Raw genomic sequence first — 11,615 nt, forward strand, 5'->3', positions numbered from 1 at the left:
AAAACTCACCAATAGGATAAATGAAGAATTTCGATTTCATTTGATCGGGAAAACACACAAAAACTTGAGTGATAGCTTCCAGGGATTTATTTTCAGACAATGTCCTTGCAAAGCAGTATTCATTTTTATCCCTTAGAAAATCATCTGCTGTCCTCAACTGTCCATCATACTGCAGTTTATATGAATCTTCCTCGGGATACTCTACGGGATCCAAACTGTACATACTACTGCAAGGTTTTCCATAAACAACTCCAAATCTTTTTTCAACATCCACACTATTTGTTACGTTACCATCTTCTTCAATTACGTCAACAATCACAGCACTATTATCATTAGATTCAATACATTCTCTATTGTAAGAAATTTGTCTTTTTGGGCAACAGTATTTGATGCAGTTTTTCACACGACAAATGCATCCACGCAAATGTGGTTCCATTGGATATTTCGTGGTTTTATTCACTAATTCGTAATCATATTCTGCGTACAAATTGGGCGGATAGGTGATGCCGTCGAAGACAATATTGCCGTCGGCGTCTTGGATTCCGTCCGTGATGTTAACGGTATCGAAGAAGGAACACGGCATCCCAGGGGGCTCCTTGACGAGGGTCTGAGGCGCCACAAGACTCCACTGGAGTAGCACAAGTGTCAATAGAGTCACTACTGTGACCTTTTCCTTCCCCATTTTGCACGCAAATCACTCTTCAGCAAACAGATTGTTCTAAAAGGAAAAAGGGTGAAAAACCCATAAAAAACACATTTTTAATGGTATTCAAGTGCCACCACCAGCCTAATTTTAGCGCACAAAAAGCTTCAACATTTGATATTTTTGGCCTCTGTTCTGTTTTCAGTGAGAAATTTGGATTTGAGTTCTCATTTTACAATAGAATGCTTTCAACAGTTATGTTCTGTGATTTAAATGTTAAATCCCTTAGTTTTTTTTGCACATTCAGGCAGTTTCTTTTCGATTGCTCTGTCTGTTAACAGAATGATTTAGATATGCCACTGTGCAAATGAGTAATAATGACTCCAGTACACCCTTTAGATCAGGAAAATTTTATAGAGTCAAAATTCACATCTCTTTCTTTCTTAAAAGCTTTGTATATGTCTATCCAACTCTTCTACACTCTTCTTCTTCTTTTAAACATCAGACTAAATTAAATTTAGTTCAGTCGAATTTGGAGACCGAAAAAGCCAGACAAACTTATGCAAATCGTTTGAAAGAGAAAGGAACGCGAATTTTGATTTAATGACATTATACCGATCTAAACGGTGCACTGGTAAAAATAAAAGGATAAAATTGATCCAAATTTGATCCTTTTGTAAAGGATGGATCAAATAACCATGTTCTATTATGATATGTGAATTCAACGTTTGAAATTTGATCCATCCTTTGCAAAAGGATCAAATTTGGATCAATTTTGTCCCTTTATTTTTATCAATGTGTGCCGAAGGCTTAAAAAATAAATTTAGTCGGCAAAAAATCAATTTTGAGAAATAATTCAATTTAGAACTTCAAAAGTACTTTGAGGAAAGAGAAAACAAATAGATTTTATTATACAATTTAGATCATTTTTTATAAAGATTTATGTATTTCCGGCACACCTTTTAGATCAGGAAAATTTCATAGTTAAAATTCACATACCTTTTCTTTCTTAAAACAATTGTATAAGTCTATCCTACTTTTTCGCATTCTTTTTCTTCTTCTTTTGAACATCAGACCAAATTAAATACAGTTCAGTAGAATTGGGATTGCGAAAGAGTGGGATACACTAATGCAAGTCTTTTGAGAAAGAAAAGGACGCGAATTTTGATTTCATGAAATTTGACCGATCTAAAAGGTGTGCCGGAGGTATTATGAATAAATAAATTTATTTCTTTGCTGAACAATTTTAATTTTTTACTGAAATATTTTAATTTTTTCGCTGAACAAATCTAATTTGTAAAGACGTTACCCACTAGGAGATTTTTTAAAAAAAAATGTTTTATTTACGCTAAACCTATCGTTTCCCCAGCATGTTCGGTTAAATGATAGACCGTGGTAGTACTCAATAAGTTTTTCTTAGAAAAGAGGAAAAAATTTAAATTTAAACATTGAAATATATATTACATGCATATTAGAAGAAATTCATAGTTTGATAGCGACATTATACCGCTTAAATATGTGTTAATTTTAAAAGTTTATAAACCGGTAAATTTGACCGTTTTTGGTAGGTTTGAGAAAGAAAATTTCCCTATCATTGTAGGCAGAAACGTATTTTTTTTTAAAAAGAAATTTTTTTATTCAATTTAAACAGTCAGCAAAAAAAAAAGAAAAAGAGTTTAATAATTTATATATTTTGCTAAAAAATAGTGAAAAAGTCATGGCGAAAATTTAAATTATATTTTATATTAATAAAACAGTCTTAGCATTTACGGCAACAGTCGGTGGTCCAAAAATGGGACTTTTGATAATTTTTTAAGTTTGATTATTGCTCATAATGATCATTAAATACATAACAAGTGATTTTTATAGAATAAAATGATGCTTAAAAATGTCAATGCTTAAACATTATGCCCAACGTGCAATAACTTTTGTTTGTAAACGTGTTTTCAAAATTTTCTGTGAGAGAGAGCGAGATGACTAGATCTCTGTTTCATTCACTCTCATTGAAATGTCAAAAATATGTTTACAAAGCTATAAGATTATTGTGCGTTGGTTATTAATCGTATTTAATTCCATTGTATTTTGGTACTTTGGTACCTTCACTGGTTAGAATTTTCAACACTTTAAACTTAAGTCTTTTCAAACTTCAGCCAATCAGCAAACGTGATGATACTAAAATATTTTCATATGGATAATGTCCAACGCACAATAATTTTTGTCTTGTAAATATGTTTTCGAAATTGCGTAATAGAGTAAGTAAAATGACTAGATTCAAATCTCTTTCACTCTCACAGAAAAATCAAATACATGTTCACAAATAAAAGTTATTGTGCGCTAAGCATAATGCTTTGCTAAAATGAATGCACATCCACCGAGTTAGTGCTTTCGCGAAGATTGTATGCGAATTTATCAAAAGACAATCCATTTGTTATTCTTTCACTGTAATCTGGAATTTTATAATTTATGTTTTCGTCACAAATGTACAAAAAAATGCTGTGTAACCAGTCATTGTGTTACACTTCCTGTAACTTTTTTGGGGAATTTATATGAAACTCTTGTATTCGTATCTGAATAAAACGTTATTTGGATTATTTAGTTAGTTGTGAATTTTTGGTATGAGTACTTCTTTAGAAACAGGAAAAAAATCTCTCGGAAAAGCACAATAAAATCTTACATTAGTGACTCATTATCCACTATCTCACGCAAATATTTCTTTTTCCTTCACTGAAAACATTCCAACATTTTATTGCTCGAACTCCACAAAAAGAATAATATAATGCTAATATAATTCTTCGATTTTTTGACATTTCTGCCTTCCACCTTGGTGATCCGTTTTTATAATATATCTCTACGTTGACCGTTAGTAAAACTAGGGGTCATATGGTTAGAGGTAGTGACATAGGGCTCGGAGAACCCGTCAAATTTCTTAAAGGTAACCCTTGGTTTATTAATATGGTCTTATTTTTCTAAGTTCAACTTAACATCCAAAAACATGTTTTGGAGGTTTCCTATTAGGTCGACTTTGCGTCTGTCTGTATATTACATAAATCAGTCAAAGTTTGTTTTTTCAAAATTCAAAAGTTAAATAGTTTCACAAAGCATATTTTGCAACTAAATCGGTGAGCTTTGGATTCGTTAGAAGGATATTTGAAATCTTAACAAATCCGGATCGATTTAAACCGACTATAAACCGCACATTTACGTTAACTACCTATAATTAAAAGTTATACATTAGTTCGAGCAATTTTCAAATTATTTATAAATCAATTAAAATATGGCGCGAAAACTAGTAAATATAAAAAATAGCTCAATTGCTCAAATTCATGAACACTATACTTTATATTTCTGAAGATTATTTTACTCCCTGAGCAGTAGCAGTCACAAGTTCGAGCATTATGCAAAGTTGGGATACTTTGCCACCCGTTTTCCTCGTATTTTGGTACAGAAATGTATCTCGAAATCTATTTTTTTTTAGCACAGATATAAGACCTATAAGGCACTTGCTGAAACAAATAATAAATTGGAAGTGTATTTCTTGTTCTCTTTTGTGGTTTTCATTGCAAGTAAACATAATCCTGTAAAATTATTACCAATAAATTTACGAAATTCTTGTTGTACCTATTTGCCAAACAGCTTTGTAAACCACAAACACACCGACTGTCTTATGATATGTACAAGTGAAACCACTGTGAAAAGTAACTTCCTCACGTAATACTTGAACGATACTTGCTTTATCAATAAGTTCACTGATTAGCAGTCTTATCAATTTCAAAATTGGTTACAGTGTGGAGGAATGAGGAATCCATGTCTCAAAGATTGATTTCTTTTGCAACGCACTTCTGTGAGTTCAATTGGATAAACAGTTGAAAAGCTCTCTATTTTTCAAATGGATAAAAGCATTATATCATCATTTGCATTATATCTCTTTATTCAATAAGGAAAAACATTATCTCGAAATGTTTGCTTAACAGAATTTCTGTATATTTGTTGAAAAAACAAAACAATGTTGGAGAAAAAATCTCGGATTTGCGAATTTCCGAAGCACTTATTATCACAATTAAACAATTCATGCAAGAGTGATAATAAAAAATAGTAACTTTAATTGTGTGACTCACTTGATGGAAGTATAAAAAAAAATTGTGCAGTTTTTTCTCTCAGATTAAATTTCCCAGAACGAAAAATACCGCGGGTTTATTTAACTGTTATTTATAAATGCAATAACTAAATAAAAATGAAACGTTTATTGTATTATGCTAATAAGCATGCAAAATAGAATTGAGTTACTGAGCTTAAATATTTTCTTGTTACAATCCTATAGCGAAGGAAAGTGAATCATTTTTTAATAATATTCCAATTAATGCTTATTTAATGGAACTAATGACAGGTAATTGAACTGATTGCTCCAAATATTGAGTAATCAAAACATTACAAACTTTTAATGTTTTGCCCTAATTCGTGTTATCATCTAATCAATACTGATAAGTATGATTTTCCACCCTATTCATAATTATTTACCAATTCTTGATATCTTTTGAAAATTAGAATTATGGATTCTAGGTCAATGACGGACAGAAAATTATTTTTTTTTCTTTTTTGCAAAACTAAAATTCAAAGGTATAACGAATTCGGTTTGTATAAGTTTAAATTTGTTCAGTAAGAAAATCAAATTAGGTAGTAAAAACTAAATTATAAACAATAAAAGCTTCTAGTAGAAAAGTCGAATTGAAATATAATTATAACTTATGGCCAACGCACAATAACTTTTGTTTTGTAAATGTATTTTGAACATTTCAATGAGAGTGAGTGAGACTGAGATCTAGTCATATCGCTCACTCTTATAGGAAATTTCGAAGACAAACAAAAATCGTTGTGCGCTCGGCATTAAGATTGTTGCAGAAAAAATGGAAAGATTTTTTTTCATTTCTTAAAGCTTTGTATATATCTATCCCACTCTTTCGCACTCTTCTTTTTCTTTTGAAATTCAGACCAAATTAAATTTAGTTCAGTTCAATTTTGAGCAAAAAAAATCGTCATTTCGAAATCATTTTTCTAATAATTCAAATTTTGTAAAATATTTGTTAATGACTCCGGCACACTTTTTAGATCAGGAATATTTCGTAAAATCAAAATTCACGTCTCATTCTTTTTCACGCATTGTCTATCTCTCATTCTTTTGCACTTCAAATTCGATTGAGCTAAATTGAATTTGTGGTGATTTTTAAAAGAAGAAGAAGAGTGCAAAAGAGTGAAATAGATATATGCAAAATGCGTGAGAAAGAGAGGGACTCCAATTTCGACTTCATGAAATTTTCCTGATCTAAGAGGTATGCCGAAGCCATAAATAATAAAAAGCGTCACAGCAAAATTTCTTGTCTAAATTTATTTAACTCAAAATAAAATGTATAGCTTCAATTAAAAAATATTACCTATTACAACTTTAAAAAATCTATAAAGAAAAATATAAATTTTTTATTCAAGAGAAATTTGTATAAAAAATACTCCCTCTGTTCCGAAAAAAGTCATAGTTTGATACATAATTTTGTCCCGAAAAACAAACGGGAACGGAGGGAGTATATCGTCAGTTAAATCAGCATTTGTCGTAACTTTCTTTTGACAACTTTTCGCGAGACGAAATTTTCAGTTCAGCAACATTTTTCTTAAAAATGAGCCTCGAATGCGATACTTTTGAGTCAAAATAATAAAAGTGGCACTAATAAACTGCGTAAATTAACTCGAGAAAATGTTTATAAAATCATTTAAAAGCTGGGATATTGAGATATATGTTCGATGAAACACAATAAGATTTTATCGTAACTTCTATCGTTTATAAAGCCGTAACTTCAAATGTGCATTATATCAATTTCAATTACTTTAGTGATAATAAGCGCTTTTATTTGACTAAATTAGTCAATTGAACTGTTACCCCTATTCCTAAAAGCTTTTATTTCATAAATTTTATTGAATAAATTTTGTGCGCCGTGTCGCTTGTTTGTTTTTAATTATTGACAGATGGGTAGGGATTTTTTCTATTTTTTTCTAGCAAATATTAAATTAAAATGATTTAATGTTGCATTATTCGCACTGTCTTTGGGTATTTGGAAGAGTTTGTGAACGTTTTATCGAGAAATTTTACATTTTTGCTGCAAATTAGAAGCCACGCAAATGAGCAAAAGAAGTTACGGCAAATGCTGATTAGAGAAAATTTTGTATTAAAATTTGTCGTAACTTCCCTAAAAATGGAAGTTACGACAAATTTTGATAAATTTTTATTAATTAGGGGCACTTTCGATAATTTTCGTTTAAAATAATTTTTATTTAGCTTATAAAGGTTTCTTTTTCTCAAGTACGTTTAATAAACAAAATTACGCCGATTCTAAATATGGATCCCAAAATCGCAAAAATGAAGTTACGACAAATGCTAACTGACGATATATTTTTGAACTCTGAGCTGAGTACTTCTTTTAAGGATATAAAGATAAATGATATTTGGAATGAATAGAATCAAGGAAAATTCCTACTAACTCAAAATACACAGAATAATTTTTATTTTTATTTGTTACGTAAAATATTGCAATTGCGATGAGCAATGTCGGTAAAAAAATGCAAAATATATGAGATTGATCGGAAGCTCACCTAAAAGTGTAAAGATTTTCCCAATATTTTCACAAATATAATGTTTAGAAAACATTAATAGAGAATTATTAATTTTGCTTCGAAAGAGAATCTTGTTTTGACTTTTCAATTTTCAATTTACAAAATTCTTCTTTTCGACTTTGCGGCAAAACAGAAAATTTAATACTCCCTCCGTTCCGAAATAAGTCGTACGTTTGGGAAAAAATCTTGTTCCGAAATAAGTCATACGTTTGGGAAAAATTGAAATTAAGGGAAAGTTTGTTGGTAAATGTTTTATGTATCAACAATTATCTCTTGTAAAGAACTATTGCTAATGTCCAGTACTAAAATTGGGGTCCAATCTTGATGGTATGTTGAGGAACGAATGTCTTAAAAATGTCTTATTTTTGGCGTTTTATTTTCAATCTAAAATAGGTGCAGAATGGTGAGAGATACAGACTTGGGACCTTCGGGGGACCCCCCAATAAGTTGACCCTGGGACCATTAATATGTTCTCTATTTTGCCCCCACTCCTTCCCTTCCCCTTCAAAATCATGTTTTTTTAGATTGCTCGAAAACACGTCGTGCGATTTCTTTTTTTCAATTCTGTATATGTTTTAGAGAAGCATATAAATGGTCCCAGGGTCAACTTATGGGGGGTCCACTGAAGCTCCCAAGTCCTTATCTCTCACCATTTTGCATCCAGATATTCGAACACATATGTACAAAAGGATGTTTTTTTCATTGCTCATTCTGCAAAATTTGAGCAATAAAAAAATGCCATATCGGTAATAACTGTTGAGTTCTACTTGTGCATACTCAAAATTTAGAACAAATTCTAGTCTGTAATGTTAATCACAGTCCATCTTGTAGTAATTAACTATCTACCGGAGCTCTTTGAAAAAAACGCGAAAAATGGACAACTTCAACATATCGAATCCTCAACATACCATCGTGATAGGATTCTCGTATTATACCTGAACATGGAGGATAGTTCATACACAAGATATTTGCAAATAACAAAAACATTCTCTGAAACCATTCCTTAATCCCTAATTTTTCCCCAAACGTACGACTTATTTCGGAACGGAGGGAGTAATACAGAAAACAATTTAAGTATTTTATTATTAAGGGTCAGAAAAAATAAAATTCAAATTCAAATTTTAAAATTTTGAATTAAAAAAATGAAGTAAATTTTGAAAATAAGAAAGTTATTAAGGTTATAAATCATTTTAATATCATAGAGTTTTTAATTATTCCTGTTCAATTAAAAGCAATTTACTGAACATAACAAAATAAAACACTTTTACTGACCAAAAATATTTTATTCTTAATTGAAATTAAAAAAAAAAACATGCTTTTGTGTCGTGTATAAACGAAAGCTTTGACCAAAGTTTAAATCGTTTAAATCATACTTCTTTGGTATACAAAAGCATTCCTCATTCAATATCATTTTGATTGCATTCCAGTAAAAACAGAGAAATTCATGGACGCGTGGCAAAGACAAACTGTTGAATGATAAATCAAACAGCTCGAATTACAGCTTATTGATAAGTTATAAACCGCTTTTCTCGCATTTCAATAAATCAAAACTTTTTCCGTATTTGCAAGACCACAGTCTTCCTGGAAGTAGAAATATACCTGCGAATTGAACATCCGGGAAGATGTAAATTATCATCAGAAGATCATGATCTTATAAGATTTTTGGAGCAATTTTTGAGAAAGAAATTCTGTTTAAATCTAACTCCATTGTACTGAAATTTCGGGTATTCCCTCAGATCGCAAGAAATCTATTCTAAACTGAGGTCATGGCTCAAAAAACTAACAATTGGACTTTTTGTTTTCCTTTTCTGATAAAAGTCATGCTTTGAGATGATTCTTTTTTATCTTTTTTTAAGCTAAAACCGGTTTGTCATCTCGTATTTTAATCACGTACAGAGACTTTTAATATCAAACTATGAATAAAAAGTGAAAATTCCATGGAAAATTTACTCAGATTCCGTGAGAAATGAAAATGAATGGTTTTCCGTGTGAATTTTCATGGAATTGCGCCAGAACTGATCTCCAATCTAAAACGCGGGAAAAGGTGTGTTTCCTACACTGGAAAACAGCAAATTTACATAATTCATCAACATAAAATGTACGCAAACGATTCATACTATTTAAGACTGTCTCAAGAGTGAAGAAAAGGAAATATTTACGTATGATAAATGGCAAAAATTCACTGTAAGATTGCAATCAAAGGGCAAAAATGTTACCTGTCTTTTCTTTGGCTCTTTGTCCCAGAAAAAATGCCCAAAATGGTTATCACTTTTGCACTTAAATCCACAATTGATGTAATTTTGGACACTCCATTTGTTGCTCTTTCACCCACGAGAATGTTAAGCGGTAAGTGAGGGATTTTCACTTGAACTCCACCAGCACTTCCCAACTCGATAAAAACACATTCACCTTTCTCAGCTGTGAATCACAAACTACTTCCTCCAGCGCGAAATCGCGTCCCCGCTCATTTTCTAACTCTCCATAACTCTACACACCATAAATTTGGAGAGTTATAACAATTGGGTAACAGTATAACATGATATTTTCGACACGTATTTTTTTAGCTTCAGTGTAACATATACAAAATTTTTTAAACGACACGATTTTTCTAAAGAAATGCCTTTCACGCAACTCCTTAACCCTTTAAGAACGATTGAAACACCGGTGTCCCATAAAGAAAATAGTTTTTTCTGACTACCTAAAGTTATTTTTTCCTTGTATTTGTACGTAATTGCAAAGTAGAAGGTTGAAGGAATCTAGGATATTTTTTGCAAGTCCCAGCTAATTGCTATATATAGTAAATTTTTAAGCTCAAAAATGGCGAATTTTTAAATTCTCATGATGAAAATCAATTTTAACTATTTTTTATACTTCCATTTTTTTTTAAGCAAAACCCTTTTGGAAAAAGAAACAACAATACTCAAACGTAATATTTTTCATTAAAGCGAAAAATATTATTCATTGGTATTGTCAGAAAAATTACTTAAATTTTTGGGCTGTTTTTGTCCCTATCGTTCATAGAAGCACAAAATACACCGAATCAAACTCTGTTGGACTTTCCAAAGTTAAATGTAAGATCTTTTACTGATTTTGTTTATAGATTTAATTTTTATTGCTGATTTTTGGTCCGCGAAAACTCTCTCGTCGTTAAAGGGTTAAGGAGTTTCACATTCACCCCTTTACTATTTACCTATTTATTGGAGAATACTACTTATTGCTCTTTAATTCTGACAATTATTGTAAATTCAATTGTAAGACAGGCTAAGGGGAAACAATTGTTTTAATAAATACTCGATGAATACTCAGAAGTGTCAAAATGAACAGGAACAATAAATAAAACACTATATAAAATAATGAAACAACTATGTACAGTAAGGAAAATTATTAAATTTTAATTTTAACAAATTTTCTATTCAAATCTGAATAATCCAACAATTTAGGAACTTATGATTCCATTGCCAATGCAAGACAAGTAATTTGCGAAATGGGTAATGGCTGATGGAAAAACCTGCTGAAGGGTTCCTGATATGGCTATTACTGGAAGCTCTGAGGAAGAGGATGCCCTGGCTATAATGCGAAAAATGTACATGATTTGCTTATAGCTGTTAGCATGGGTGCTCCAGCTTACGGGGCTGACATTGAAGGGATTAGCTGATACACTGAACGAGTGTTTGATGACGTGGCCTCTTGCAATGTATTTTGCTAACGAAATGAGATTAACCCTTGTCTCCATTTAACATTTCTTCACCTACCGTTCAGATTTAATGTAATCTTTATTATTATTATCTTTATTGTCAACGGGACGTCATCCAGTGGATGGTTTCCCGTATAGTAAACTTCATACATATTACAATATATTTTTAAGACTAGTAGAATTTACTGAACACACTTTGCATTTGCACTTTGAATAATGTAATCTTTATTCAAAGTGCAAATGCAAAGTGTGTTCAGTGGAATGTCAATGGGATCCTTAAAAGAAATTATATCATTTGAAACATTATACAGTGGTTCTCATATTGAAGTTTACACCCTCTCAAAAACATTTTGTTAAAATAAGCATGTCGTCGGTTGGCTCAGCAACTGTGCTAACTGCATTTGCTTTGTGTCAACATTCGTTGTAAGCAACGTATCGTTGTAAGCAACTTTATTTCGACGGTTCCATTCCATTCTATGCTATCTTAGAATGACAACTTTTCAGGAGAGCCATTTGAAGTTGGCGATTTCCTATGCTGCCCGTGTAAATTTTTTTTCGAAAATCTCAAATATCTCATTACCCGAACATAGGATGACCAGACCACCAAATTTTTACCAGTTGTAG

At 31.3% G+C, this 11,615-nt stretch overlaps 1 protein-coding gene across 5 annotated transcripts in view; it reads right to left on the minus strand.

Annotated features, from left to right (window-relative positions):
• LOC129801204 (G-protein coupled receptor Mth2-like) overlaps window positions 1–9,794 on the minus strand; it is a 31,936-nt gene extending 22,142 nt beyond the window's left edge. The window contains exons 1-2 of one of the 5 annotated variants that reach the window (XM_055846030.1): window positions 9,514–9,785; window positions 10–718 (exon numbers count right to left, since the gene is read on the minus strand). In XM_055846030.1, coding sequence (XP_055702005.1) covers window positions 10–682 — 673 coding nt within the window. In that variant the 5' untranslated portion in view covers window positions 683–718; window positions 9,514–9,785. Of the gene's footprint in view, window positions 1–9; window positions 719–9,513 lie in introns of all 5 variants that reach the window. The other 4 variants (XM_055846028.1, XM_055846029.1, XM_055846033.1 and 1 more) reach the window with 4 other exon arrangements.
• Window positions 9,795–11,615: the final 1,821 nt, after the last annotated feature.

This window comes from Phlebotomus papatasi, chromosome 2 (genome assembly GCF_024763615.1).
Source record: "Phlebotomus papatasi isolate M1 chromosome 2, Ppap_2.1, whole genome shotgun sequence".
Lineage (NCBI taxonomy): Eukaryota > Metazoa > Arthropoda > Insecta > Diptera > Psychodidae > Phlebotomus > Phlebotomus papatasi.